The 15,438-nt window shown below is 36.1% G+C and overlaps 1 protein-coding gene across 3 annotated transcripts in view; it reads right to left on the bottom strand.

The window, feature by feature from the left end:
* The window catches only part of DACH1 (dachshund family transcription factor 1), a 367,167-nt gene that overhangs the window by 37,268 nt on the left and 314,461 nt on the right, over positions 1-15,438 (bottom strand). For all 3 annotated transcript variants that reach the window (XM_082075981.1, XM_082075979.1, XM_082075980.1), the window contains exons 7-9: positions 13,936-14,087; positions 5,181-5,328; positions 465-608 (exon numbers count right to left, since the gene is read on the bottom strand). In XM_082075981.1, the coding sequence (XP_081932107.1) occupies positions 465-608; positions 5,181-5,328; positions 13,936-14,087 (444 nt within the window). The remainder of the gene's footprint in view (positions 1-464; positions 609-5,180; positions 5,329-13,935; positions 14,088-15,438) is intronic.

Below are 15,438 nucleotides of genomic sequence, written 5' to 3'. Positions count from 1 at the left end.
GTTACTCCAATGCTGAATTACAATACAATCAACCTTTGTCAGTTTTTTTAATGTTGAACAATGACTGGAGGCCAGGACAATTTTTTGTTAGACTAGGAAGATTAATGAGCAATAGATTTTCCAAGCATAAAGGGAGGGAGGAGAAAAAGAAGAAAAAAAATTGACTTCTCAAGTTAATAATATAAAATTGTCCTAGTTTGAACATTCTCTCCAGTGAGTTTATTTGCACATACTATATAAAGTAAAAACAAACAAACAAACAAAAAAACAAACCAAACCAAACAAAAAAAAACCCTACAAAACCAACAACAATAAAAAACAATAAAGAGAAAGGCACCACTGGAATGCACGAAAGAAAAGAGATTTTTTTTTCTCCCATCATGTTATAAATATTCAATATAACAAGCTTCTTCTGGCACTTAAATGGAAGTTAATGACACAGAGGCAAAAAACTGGTTTCTTACCATTTAGGACTCTGAGACTATCTGTTGAAGCTGCCTGTTTCAGTGTCTGTTCGGCTTGCTCCCGTCGTTTAGTCTCAAATTCAAGTGCTTCCTGCAATTTCCTCTTTGCCTTCTTTTCCTTCTTTAGCCTTTTCTGAATTATTGCTACGAAAAAGAAAAAAATATGTACTCAAATTCAGATCCGAAACTTGGCTACATGATTACCTATTAAGAGTCCCGAGGAAAGCTACAACTGCAACAGTTCATGTAAACTGATTAATTATACAATACCAATTTAAACTACTGGAAATCTGCTGGAATCACACTGTGATGTTTTAAGAGCTACTGTTCTACACCATGGTATTGAAAACTATACCTGATATTCAGCTATAGCATGTAATTTTTTTTAACAAACAGATGAGAATCAGTGAGTGTACAAATCAGAAAACCTTGGAACCAGCAACGAAATATACTTTTTGCATCATCTGGTGTAGATGTGCCTCTGTCTCTGGAGGTTATGTGTTTTTTTCTGGATTTAAGTCCACCATTTCGTTATTGTTCATAGCACAAGGTTAGTGCACACACAGTGACAAAGTTCTTGCCTGCCTGCCTGAAGCTTCTCTCCCACAAGAGGAAAATCCAGCTGCTGGGGTGCCTGGGCTGCAGGAGGGTCTCAGCCCCCACCATGCTGTGGTCCTCATGCCCAAGGGAACAGCCCTGAGCTTTCCAAAGTCACATTGTGGTCAATGGCTTCCTCACAAGGGGAAGAGGAGGGCAGGTGTTGATCTCTTTTCTCTGGTGACCAATGACAGAACCCAAGGGAATGGCAGGAAAATGTGCTGGGGAGGTTTAGGTTGGACATTAGGAAAAGGTTCTTCACCCAGAGGGTGGTGGAGCACTGGAACAGGCTCCCCAGGGAGGTGTCACAGCCTGACAGTGTTAAAGAAGAGACTGGACAACACCCTCAGACACATGGTGTGAACTGTGGGGTTGTCACGTGCAGGGAGAGGAGCTGGAGTCAATGATCCTTGTGGGTCCCTTCCAACTCAGGACATTCTATGATTCTATAACTCTCCTCCAAGCTACTGCTTCCTGCAAGCTATCCCATCACTTGGTCCTGGTCTCTTCCTCATATTTATTTCTTATCCTCATTCCCCTTTGTCTTTTCCTTTTCTTCTTTTTTTTTTTTTTTTTTTTTTGGTAGCGAATCCTTTATGGTGCTGGATCCCTCAGCCAAGAAAAGATTACTTTGCTTTGTCTAATGTGAGGAAAAATATTAGGAAAGGAAGGACTATTTTAAAATTAAGCATTAGAAGGCTCCACTGTAGAAAAATGTTTTCCTTGTACCTTTTCCGTTCGAATTCTACAAGTAAAAGGATTGTAAGATCAGGATGAAACCTCATCACTATTTTCTAGGTTACCACTGACTTACAACCACAAAAGTAAGACTTGCATGATCACTAACTTCAGGAACATATTACAGGTCACATTCCTGATGGAAAAGTATAATGTGAACCAATTTTTCTATTTAATGAAAGCCAAAGTGAGCCTCTAAGAAATCATAAAACTCATAGAGCATATTGTTATCCCCCGCACCACACCCCAACTATTCTTACATAGCACATTTAGGGTTTTCGGGATGTGCATGCAAGAAGCTTATCTTCCTGGACAACCCTTTCCTGAAGAGTCTGTTATTTTGACACTAAGTAAAAAATTATCTACTAAACTACCAAGTAAAGAATCCTTTACACACACTAAAACAATTATCCTTACCAAAACCAGATACTAGGTGATACTAGGTTTGACAGCTAAGATCTATCTAGCACTGTATCTCACTCCTCCAGTGAGTGAGATTCATCCTAGGGAGGAATGCTGGAAAACATAAAAATATACTACCACCCGTTTATATTCCCCATTTCCAGTAGTCTGTGATGGTGGTATCTTTCAGAAAAGGCAAAAATGCAAATAACAGAACTTTTAAAGGAAACTATCATTGTTTTTACTATTTAGCGTGTATGGTAAGAATAACCACTTTTTGGAGGAACTTGGATATTTCGTGTTGCTATACAGAACTGTACAGGCACAAAATGAATATAAGCACATATCCTGTAGTCAGAATAGCTACATAATTTACACCCAAGACTTTGGAATTTTGGTTCTTTCTCATTTTATACAGAACCAACTACTTTACAGGCTAATTAGCTTGTACTATCAAAGAACATCTAGCATATACACAGAGGCTAAACTAAATACATTTTGAATCATTGCATGGTTTTTATGTTTTCATTGTAAGTACTTTGCAAGTGATTGCAATAAATGAGAAGGAAACATATGTTGCTTTCTGAATTAAAATGTCATCATGGCTGACACATTGTAGATGTGACTACAGCAGTCAGAGCCAGAATTAGCAAACCCTTACTGTGTAGCTGCTCACAGAAGAGATATTATCCTACTTTCACCAGTTGATGAGACACATCCTACAGCCTTAGGAATCACTAATTGGAATATTTACAAAGAAGGAAGGAAACAGTAGAGTAAATAGGCAGCTCTGTGGAACATACAGCAGCAGCAGTGAATTTAATGTTCCAAAAAATGGCACAAATATTCAGATGCAGCCACTAAAGAAAAAGATATTTGACTTGTGTTAACATGATGAGCAAAAGATAGATGTTGCCTAATGTTGAAGATCCCATCCACCTAATGGGTTTTGACCTGTATGGGAAACAGTGACAGCTATTCCTGCTGGAGCTTTTAAGTGTATTTCAGTTTTTTCAGATGGTATCTCTTAAGACATTAAGACATGTGAATCTTTAAGAGATGACGCTTGCTATCTGGAAAATTAATAGTAGGTAAAACCTATGTATTTTTCTACCTTTAATTGAAGAATAAATTCTCACAATCATTACAATCTGCCCTTATTTCTTTTTTTCTCCTACTTGGATCTGTTCATTTTTAAGAATAATCCATTACTTTCTTTTGTGCAGAAGTATCCACTAGCAGAGATAGTCATCCTCATTATATTTGCTTTGCTGCATACCACCATTAAGTGTTCAAATCCATTCCTCTTTGGTCTGAGTCTTTTACCACTGCAATACCATCATTAGAGGGACACATATAAAAAAGTTCATAATGCATCATGCCGAAAATAACATTGTCAATTATTTCAGCATTCTGAACAAAATAAGGGACTATGGCATGCTCCTTCCTGACAAACAGCTTGGAGTGAAATTCATTTTGCTTAATGTTAACTGTTCAAAACATATAGTTTGCTAGGCCAGCCTAGCAAACTATATTCCTTCCACAGTTAAAGGGAAGAGAAAAAAGTCTTCATAGTGTAATTGACCCCACCTACCTGTCTGAGAGAAGAATATATGAATCTATTTCTTTATTGACCAGAAAGGGAATTTATATTAACCTAAATAAGGTGCTAAACTTTTAGATAGCAAAACTCAAGTAAGGTCAGATGGGTCCCCTCAACCTTTTCTGTTGTGCATGTGATCACCTAATTCTGAAAAGGAATATATATATATTTGAGCAGTTGTGAGACAGAGATAGAAGAATGTGAAGAAAATCTGAGCTCTTTTACAAAACTACTTTAAAAGTGTAAGTAGTGCAATTGTACTGAGCAAACTAGGCCTGTTGTGGGCAAAGGGATGATTCATTGCACACCCGTGATAATTGTTAATAGTACTTGTCCTTAAAAATGTATTCTCAAAGTTAAAAAATTGAAATTAATGATGTGACAGTCCTACCCTTTAATGGGTCAAGGCACATAACAGGATTAGATTGTGTACTTACTGCTAGCATGTTAGTTAAAGGTATAATTATATTGGTTGTGAATCCAAGTGTTCTTGGGATTCCCTATTTAGCTGGTTCTCAGAAAATTAAACTGGACAAGAAGAGAGTTATAACTCTAGTCCTGCAAAAATACATATCTGACTTGTCATGGTCTGTGTTAAACAGCAAGTGAGCCCCAGAGGTTAACTGTCCCTTGCAAAGTAATTAGACACTATTAAAGGGCAAGACACATGTATACTGAAAAATGGACCTATAAAGAAAGATGGGAACATGCTCAAAATGCAAATAGTTAATGTAAATTACTGTAAACTGCCTTACCTTTACTATCAATGAAATGATTTAAAAATATTTTATACGTGTATGCTTTACAATGGGTTGATATTAATGTCTGAAATGCTACTAATGCTACTGCCTCATCAGGAAGAATCTTAACTGTTCTTTGTGCAAACATGTGATATACTATGCATTATGAAAGGCTTATATATTACTATTCTATTTATATTTATCACATAGAGTTTGCCTAAATACGCAATATATGACCCTAGCACACAAGAACAACTACAAGAGTTCCTAAAACCTTGCATATTCTTAAATTTGCTATAAATTGTCTTTGTATTAAGTAGCTATAGTTTTTCATAATGATCACAACCTGCCCAAGTCCATAACAGCACCTATGATATTTATAATCGTGTTGTGTATTACTGATGTAATAAGTAATATTCAAGAAAAACCTTGAGAAAAAGGAAGGTCCTTGTTCTAAATCTTACAAAGATCCTATGCGGAATCAGGCAGATTGTAAAACTTCCTGTATTGCAGTTGGCCTGGACATAACATCAGGTAAAGGGAAAAAGTTTTGATCGAACACAGGTGTTTGATAAAAAAATTAGGTTTCCTAAGGAAATAAATTACAAGGTGTTTATGTCTGCTTAATTATGATACCTCTGTTCTTCTGCTCCACAGCCAACTGTTTTTCAAGTGTTTCCCTCAGTTCTCGTTCCCTGAAGAGCTCCATCTTCAGCTCTGTTTTTTCCAGTTGGACCTGCTTCTCTTGAGCTCTGGCATTGTCTATAGCAACCTTTAGTAAACCCTGTTCAAAGATAAAGTTGAATAATGTTTGAAAATTATCAGAACAGCTGATATAATAAATAACTTGTTATTTTTCCTCGATCAGTCAAGTGAGATTTTACAAATGAAACAATTCTGCTAATGGGTGAAATCCTCTCAATTATCCACAGCAATGTTTTACTAGAATTAACAAGTGGGCAAAAATCTGTAAAAAGTCAGGAGTCAGGTTTTCCCAGGAAATGCAAACTCACCTTTGCCAGTGCATATAACTGCTGTGAAAAAGTAATACCGATAGGTTTATTCTTTGCAAGAAATAAAAGAGACAGGCCTCCACCCGGTACTTGCCTGTGACCAAAACAAAAAGCTGCCCTGCTGAAAAGGAATTGGCAATCTCACAATCACATCAGCCACAGAATGGTAAATTCCATCTCTAGCAAAACTCAAGCTAAAGGAAACTATCGAAGGGGAAAAGGCTCTTTTAAAGGCTTGTCATTTCACTCCTTATTGTTGTTAAATATTATTATTATTTTAAAATATTTTCATATTTCATAGAGCTTCCAAAGAAGATAGGGTTATTAGGATGCTAAGCGGAGGACAGTCACAAAGAAGGAAGATAACTCTATTTTAAAAAGTCCATTCCCTGACCTTGTAAAGTTGTTATGTCACAGCAGATAGAAAAACACAATCATCTCTCAGTGCCTTGACCTGGGATGGCTGAAATAAACTCTACCTTTTTTTGTTGTTATTGTATCAGGAAATAATGATTCAGCCTATTCTACGCCTCTCTTGAGAATTTCAACTTCACAATTCCTTCTTTTCTGCAAGGAAACTGGAAGATCATAGCACAGCACATAACTAGATAGTTAGGACACTGAGATATGGTATGAAAAAGAGGAGGAGAAACAGAATTGAAATAAATTAACATGGAAAGAGGAAAGATTTCCTTTTCCATTTTCCAGAAGCCTGGCCATCAGGCTTTTAGGTTTACACCTGAATCTCTCCTCCTGACGCTATCATAATAGAGTAGATAATTAAGCACGGATATGCATATGCGAACCTCCATGGATACGAACCTAACTCTTCTGTATCCTAGGCAAGTCTCTTGACAACTTAACTGTAGAGATAATTTGACCCAACAGAGATTTAATTACTGATACAAAGCAAAACAATGCCAGCGAGAGAGACTGAAGAGTACTCCCCAATAGCTCTGCTAGGGAAGCATTCAGCCAACGGAGAAAAAGTTCACACTCAACATGGTTTCAGAACAACCACATTACAGACATGAAACCATGTCCGCCAACTCCCAGATAAGCTTTCTCACCCCTCGGGCACACTTCCTGAACTGCATTCTGGGTTGCACATTTTTTCACTAAAATTGTTTGAAATATCTCCAAAAAGGAATGGAAAAAGAAGCCAGCATGATGACACTTGAGAAAGGGAAAAAGTATTTTTCATGAGTGTTAGTCTATACATTTATCTCACTGAGTCTTCCCAATGTTAATGCCTGCTTTGAAATTTGTGTCCTTCAAATTCCTCTTCTAAGTCTGTTTTCAGGGCCTATTATTTTCAGGACTCCCCATCCTAATTCTCAACTAAATTCTTGCCTCAAGTGTTGTCTCCTTCGGAGCTTAATGCTTTGCAGCTCTATTACACCTTGGTCTATTAAGGTCCACAGGAGCTGAAGGAACTCAACACCTTCCGACTGCAAGGCCCAGATGGTCACCAAAATTATATACACTACATAAGTATAGAACCACATTTGAAAGTATCTAACAATGGTAACACAGCAAATGTGCTCACAAATACGTTCAAAGTTTTATAAGTTTTCTTTAAAAAGATCAAATGCTATTCTAAAATAGCTAAAACGCAAAGGTATTCTGTGTTGAATGTTGAATCTGAATGACCACTAAAGAAAACCACATAAAGCTAAATATAAAGCTCTGCAGACATATGCAAAGTAAAATACAATTCAAAATACCTGTAAAGCCTTTCCAATCTATTTTTTAAGAAGATTATGTTCACCTGAATTCTGTTCCCTTCCCCCACCATATTCTCCTACATTTACAACCATCATAAACTGTGTTTCTATATGGCATGCATTTGAAATAGTAAGGAATTGAAGTAGGAGTTTTTTATCAATACTTGCTTTGGGCCTAACCTTCAACTCTAGAATATTTTAATCTCCAATTCATGGGATTCATCCAAATTGCTAATAAAACAGATCAAGTGAAATTACATGAGAAGTATTTGTTGATGAAAAGTGTCAAGTAAGTTTAAAGCTGCAAACACTCTCCTCCCAAATTCTTACAATCCATCTTGTTTAACAATAAATCGAGCTGCTAAAGCAACTGCCATCTTTACTCAATTCAACTACATTCATGTACATGTTTCTTCTTCATCAGGAACAAACAATTAGTAACAAATGAAAGAGATCATTACATCAAGTGCCCTTTTAGATCACCCCAATTAAAACTTTAGTTTAGCTGTATTTTAATTCTAAGATACCAAATTCTAATTTTCTGCTCTGATTGCTCTTGTTGACTTATCTTTGAAAGATGTACTCTCAGTGCAAAGCCTAGAGATTATTTAGCAAGACGCCAATGTTGGCACCACTTAATGTGTTGATTGGTTGTATTATCAGTAGCAGTTTAAAATAAATTACTATTAAACTATTATTGTCCTTGGCTGACAAAACACAATATTTTGGTGTTCTTTAAATATGAAACAATCATTATGAATAAATATAGAGAATAATGCTAGAGTGCAACACTGTTGTGTGTAATTTTATATTAAGAATTGCTGCAAAGTACAAAGCTGCTAAAAGCATATTACGTTTTCTATTGAATTTCTACACCACACTTCCTCCCCCAGCCTTCCTTTTTTTATACTTGCTGCTAACGTAGCTAAGGGTAATACATTACCTATTGCTGCTGATTATGTTTGAAAAATATTAGCTTTTTGGAGCCAAGACCCACTAGGGACTACTTATGAGCTACACAAAATTAAGTTTCATTTTTAGAAGTTAAATCAGTGCACATCAGTAGGCGTCCAATGTGAAAAAAAACCTGCAGTAGAGCCAAACTGATGCATATGCAAAAGTGCTGTTGTTGCCAATGACAGCTCTAATGTTAAAATACTGGAAACATTCAATATCTCCCTGTATTCAATGCAGAAGGGGTGAGAAAAACAACTAAAAAGTACAGCATCTAAAAATCATCAGTGCCCCTTGGAACAGGAATAGCAATTTCAGAGTTGCATGAAATTCTATTAATTCTCCCAGTGGATCAGCTGTGAAAGATTATACAAAATACAGTATGTCCAGCTTGTATTTGCTATGGCTAATCCTCTAACCTGATATTAAATCAATATGCTGCCAATGACAATGGGAAATGCAGTGCAACACAGGACATTAACAAAAAGAAAATATTTCCCTTTAGGGAAGGTCAGATGTTATGGAGGCTGGATAACGATAATTGTAGTGAACATGCTCAGGTTCCAGATTTGTTTTTAATACAGTATGGCTCTATCTGGAGCCAGGCTTCAAACATGGCATGCTATTCTTCCCCTCGGTGTCACTGTCAATAATTTCTTTTAATTTCAACATCACATCAAAAATCGACATTTTTCTGCTGGACATTTACAGATCATTCTGATTTAGTTTATTTACTTTAGGGCACTTGTTTTAATATTTTCTACTGATGAATTCTCCCCTCAAAAAAGTTAAGTTGATATATGGCTGCTGTTTCTTCCTATTCTCCGATGTATCTGAAAACACTATCATGTTAGGGCAGGCTACTGATCCTACAGAAATTAAACATATATCAAATCTCAACTCAGCCTTAAAGTTAGTATTACCCATCATTCTTTTTTAAAAATGCAAATAATGTGTTTCCTAAATTGAAAGCAGTGGAGGGGAAGGTATATAGAAGCTCTTTCTATCTAGATCTACAGTGTGTTCCACCTAAGACAATTTAGTTAGCTACAGTTATATGTGACATCAAAATGCCCTGATGAGCTAGACCAGTGGTCTATGTAGAGGATTATGTCCTGTTTCCAACAATCACCTGCAGTGAGTGAAAAGGGAAAACTAGAAGAACAAGGTATGCACACAGTGAACCTTTCCTAGTAAAACCTCTCAGCTGACAGAGAATTGTAGCTCAGGGGCTTCCTTTTGCAGTATCAGCTGCTCTTGGTGAAAACACTTTCAAATAACATTGCTTCTCTTTTAGTCAGGAAATTACATATAAATTGCATGCTCTCATTACTAAAACTGTCTAGTGAAAGGCTTCCAAATATATATATACATACATATACATTTTTAGTTCACTTCACATATAAATTTTTTAATATTTGCTACTTGTAACTGACTACTGACTTAGTAAGATAAGCAAGGTAGAATAAGACAGTTTGACTATCTCTACAGAGGACTCCAGAAAGACATTTTTGTAATATCTCAGGTTAAGTATATCCATCACAGGTAAAGGCATACTGCACAAGTATAAATCACATTCTTCCATTAACATTTTCTGTGAAAAATGTAATCTTTCTCTGAATTTCAGCAGAAGATAAATAAAACAACAAGAAGTAAAACTGTGATTTTTACTTTATCCAGTGTTTGCAGTATTTTCCTCTTGTGCATTTAATCATAGATGGTAACAGTGCAGGAGACGCACAGCAATAAAGCCAGTAGTTTGCTTTGTTTTCTTAGGGGAATTTAGTTTGTAATCATGCATTTCTTTTATTAATATCAATGGGATACTTGCAACTTATTTTACATATCTCTTTTAAAATACTGCATCAATACAATACAGTTTTGACAGAGAAATATCGCTATCAGGGTGCAACTAATTCATCCCTTAGATACTAATGGAAACTCAGCTCAGGGACACTAAAAATTCAGATTCTAAAAGCTTAAAATAATGTTACTATTATCCAAGAATACTGCAGTATCACAAAAGGCTGTGGCTGTAACATACTTTGGCATAATTGGGCCATGATTCAAAAAGGTGAACTTACGAGAGGGATAGAGAAACATCTTTAGCCTTCTCACTAGCATCCGCACAGCATTTTGCTGTGACCCACCTTCCATCACCCTCCAACCTCCCTGCAGCTGCACACAGGCTGCCAGTATTTAATCTGGAAGAAATCAACAAATCTACATTGGGAAGGAACAGATATATCACTTAATCTAAGCTCTCTGGGGAAATTTATTTTCCCTTCTTTTTAGATGTGCAGATATACGTTTAAATAAGAAAATATGTCCCTGATCTCATTTCTTTATTTTATGTGTGTATTTGCTTAATTGTATTTTGTTACAGTTTATTATTTGCATTTCAGCAGTCCCCAGCAAGAAATAAACATTGTTTTTTCTGGGTACTGTATATTGTTATTACATCCTCTTTAAATATACAAATAATTAAATGTTGTATTTTTGTTTCAATAAGTATTTATGGGGAAGTAAGAAAAACATATACATGATATACAGAAGGAAATAAACCTAACTAGCAGCCCCTGGTGACAGCGATGGCAAATAGGCGTGTCTAACATTTGCCTTAAATTACAAATTAGGGATTAGGGGCTATCCATTTAGTATGGATGGAAGACACAGACTCACTTGTGTTTAGTGGCCAGTTTTAAAGGAAGAGTCAGGCTTCTGAGATGGAAGTAGAGTTAGGCCCCAAATTCCATCACCTAAGCTCCTCAGCACCTGCAAGGCTTTCAGCACATTTTGTTTTCAAATATCAAAATGTTTAGACATTTTTGCTCACATACCCAAAAGCCCTGCCATCCATGGCAAATTTTAGGGTCCTCTTTGCCCTGACAAAAGGCAAGGTTAAAGCTCCTAGTGCCCGTATAGCAGCCTAATCCCGTTCTATTCTAAACCAGGGCAGACTCTGCAACTTCTTCTGGAGGCACCCATTATTATGGTGTGTATTATACAGATCCTTCGGATTCTGCACCTCACACAACTGAATACACACATGTGGATCACAGCACAGGTACCTACCATCACATCTGTGCACACTGGTGCAGCTCTTTGCCTATGTGTTCACATGACTATCGTACCCCTAAAACACAGGCAACCTCCAGCACTACACGTGGCAGGCCGTGCGTGCACCCCAGTCCCATGACCTAACAAAGATGTGCACTTGCATTTCACAAGCAGACATATACCCTTTCTGTGAAAGGACATATCCGCATTTTCATCATGCATGACCCTGGGGAAAAAAAGAACAGCATTTACCAAGACCACTCATCCAGCCCTTGGCTAGATTGCTGCTATTTTCTGTTTCAAAAGCACCTTAGTACAGGCAGCAGGGAACAGACTGTAGGCCAGATGATCTTTTCTAGAATGTTAGATCTGCTCCACTGCTAGCACACCTGCAACATGAGAATGGTGAAGGATCCACTTTGAATTTACACCTCTGTAACTGAAATGGATGTAAAATCCATCTGGACCAAAGGAGAGCAAACAGGAATTTATCCAGTGACAAGAGTCCTTCTCAGGTAGCGCTTTTGCAGTTCTTAGTAAAGTCACAAATGATACTCCAAGCAGTGACCATAGTAAAGAGTTTCTTCTTTCTACAAATCCCATTAATGAGTAACTTTTAGTCCAATACATATAACTGAGTTCAGAAAGTATCAGTATCACAGTATCTAACTCATTTATGGGCCTGGGGTGGCCCACTCTGATTGCAATAATCACTAAGTATGGAAACCATTTTAAATGGCATTGATTACAGAAACTGCCACATATTGTTCATATTGTTCATTGTAATAGACCCTACTGTTGTAAAGAGAATACTTCACTTGTGTAGAAAGTGTTTTTCTAATGTAGTCCTAATAGAGATTAAATCTACGGGGGTAGTAGGAAATGCCTTAATGGCATATGAAAGGATTCCCAGAGATCTGTGGAAATCATGTAATGCAAGGTGGGGACATACTGAAAAAATCCAAAAGGATTTATGTCACACCTGTTTACCCTGAACTGTGATTTTGCCATGATGTGGAAATGCAAGGTGAGCAGCAGTAGGTAAAAAAGCACAATTGGAAAAGGCATAAAAGTCTCTGGTTTCTTCACAATGTTACATTTTATTTTAGCTCTTCACCCCAGATAAGATTAGAGGGTTTTTATTTAAAAGAAATTTTAAAAAGCTATGACTAAATTTCACATTCACATTTTCTGTAAAACAAAACTGAATGAATTCTTGGCAAATTAATCCTGGTCATTTATCCTGAAGTAGTGCACCACTCTCATATTCAATCACAAGATTAGCTAACCTGTTGATGCTGAATGCTTTGCTCATTAGGTTGCTGTCTAGAGACATTGAGTGCACACATTTGTCAAAAAAATTACTAAGAACTTTCCTGTACATGCACGCACGGCTAAAACATTACATATTTTGCTAACAGTATTTTTTCCTTTAGAAAAAATTCATTCTTTTCAAATTGTAGCAGACTGGTCAAAAGAATGTTAACTGTTGCTAAGTTACTTTGGTTTATTATTTAAATATTTAAGATCCTAAGTCTCGGAACCACAAAAGCAATCACAAATATGTTCTTTCAGATTAGGCAGATAAAGCAATACTTAATTCTTAAACAGCAGTATTTTTTCATTATTAGATCTCACACTATCACCAATGAATGGATAATATACTTTTCATAAAACAAGTCTGAAGTGCCATAAACTTTGACAAGATTCCTTAAGAAAGTAAAGTGAGCAGGATTTGGCCTTATACAGTTATAGCCTATTCTGAATAGAATACAATTCATCTTATGCATTTGCAGGAATGAGCAGGGAAAAATATTGCGACAAATACATCAGATGCTAGTAGCCACAAAGATGAGGCTTATCTGGAATGAGAACAACATCGCTGCATTATTTTGCTTCTGCAAACAAGATCCAATCCTATTGTTGCAAAAGTTGCATCTGGGGAACACATGATCACTGAATTTGTGCACAAAAAATTTCATTCTAATGGGAAACACTAACATCTTGGATTCAAGCTACATGCTAGTGTATACCTTAAATACTATTTGAATCAGGCCGTATTGTACACACAATAGACATAGTGACTACCGAATAGGAAATCTGCAGAAAATTTGGTAATACCCTTTGAAGTCTATTCTTTGAAGACAGTTATTTAAGTGAAATGAGCTTACTTATAAAAGACGTGCTTTTTGTGAATGCTTTTATGGGAGACACATTTCAAATAGCTTTAAATATCATTTCCACCTTGGCACTCCAGCAATTTAAAATAACTATTTATTAAAGAAATGTTTCTCTGCTTAGTAAATGAGATAAAGTTGAACAGTAAGATACATTTCATTAGCCTGTAATAAAAAGAGCATTTAAGACAAATGTTGTTAAACACACCAATGTAATTTTCATCGAATTCTTTGATGTGGCTTAATATACAATGTGTATATTTATGTACTATATCTGACAGCTTCTCAATTCATTTGTTTGCTGTGGTTCCTTTAAAGCCTAAATTACTAGAAAGTTTCAGTAAATTAGTTGATCCAAATAATCTTATGAACTGATTAAGCTAGAATGGTTGTATTAATTTAGACAAATCTGCAACTGGCTCCTCTCCATCCCTTTAAGCTGATCTACAGAAAGGCCTACCTGGATGTTAGTCAGAAGGGTCTCTATGGAGGACAATCCATCAGGGAATAGAAAAGGAGATGGAAAACCCGGAGGTAGTGGTTGCCCATGCCCAGTTAGAGAAAGTTTGTCAAGGCTGTCTCTTGCGGTTGGTGTGGAGAGCGGGGTCTCATCTGTATGTGATTGAAACAAAAATATAGAACAAGTTACGCTTGTCTGTTTTTATTAGACCTCAGTAATGGCTTCCCTAGTGGTTTCCAGAACATTTATTGCAAATTGGTTCCTGCTATCAGGAGAAAATGCTTTCTGCTGAATTTTCTTTAATGAAAAAGCTGTGGAGATACAACAAGATAACATTAATGAGTAACTTTATAAGCCTTTTAAATGCAGTCTCTAATGAGACTGAGTTTACAGTGCCATAGAATCTTTTTAAAACAAATATTATCTCACATATACTTGTGATAATATATTCAGGCTGACTTTATGGGCACCTTCCCAATTATCTCATTTTAGTTTGTGTTCTATTTGGATTGACAATAGAATATTTTCTAGCATGGCATATATTTTGTATACGAGAAGTATTTGAAAACAAGGCTTCCCATACAATTAACCCTTCCCGCTCTTAATGGTTTCACTTACAGCTCAAAAGATTCTGCAACACCAAGAAAAACTACAGTTCCTCAATGCATTTTTAATCAAGAAAGTACACCTGATTCCCAGAATTGAAACATGCTCTGAACAATACATGAAATTAGCAGCATGGTTACAATCACTGGCCTAATTTTTTTAAGCACGGACATCTTCCAACAATTAGTGCTAAACTCCTTAGTGGGATCTCTGTAACAATCAGATCTGATCAGTTCTGACATCACCACGGGAAAAAAAACTCCCTCAGCTTGAAGACTTCTAAGATTAAAGTTTCACAGATAATCTGTGAACAGATTAGAAAGTGCAAGAAAAAAAATTAGAAACTTCAATACCCTCTTTTTTTTTTTTTTTACTTCTTGAAATATTTTTAGACTACTGTTGATATGATAGAGAAATTTAGGTCAATTTCTTTGCATCAGATGTTAATCTGAATTCTTCAAAAGGAAAACTATCTATACATATATATAGATATATATATCTATACATACTCTTCTTACCAAGGGCTCAGCCATTAGCTGACACATATTGATGTATCTCAATAAAATACAAGGACATCAGAATGTACTCTTGGTATTATGCAGATGACTGCACAGCTATTTGACTACAGAAAAGTTTGTCGGACTTGCTCTTTTCCATTTGGGCTTTGGTCATTATGAGATACATATGTTTTGGGGTATTTTAGCTTCTCTTTCTTTCTGCACTTTATGTAATTATTGTTTCAATAACAGTTCTATTTATTTATCCTATCATGCATATTAGAAATTATATTATAAGAAAGTTCTGATCCAACTTGCCTAAAAAGAGCTCTCTTTGACTGGATTACAGTATTTTCCAAAGTGAACATATTCTAGGACCAGGAAAATTGAAATCTGCTGC

This window comes from Streptopelia decaocto (assembly GCF_964273445.1).
Source record: "Streptopelia decaocto genome assembly, chromosome: 1".
NCBI lineage: Eukaryota > Metazoa > Chordata > Aves > Columbiformes > Columbidae > Streptopelia > Streptopelia decaocto.
This window is presented reverse-complemented; position numbering and strand designations above follow the sequence as displayed.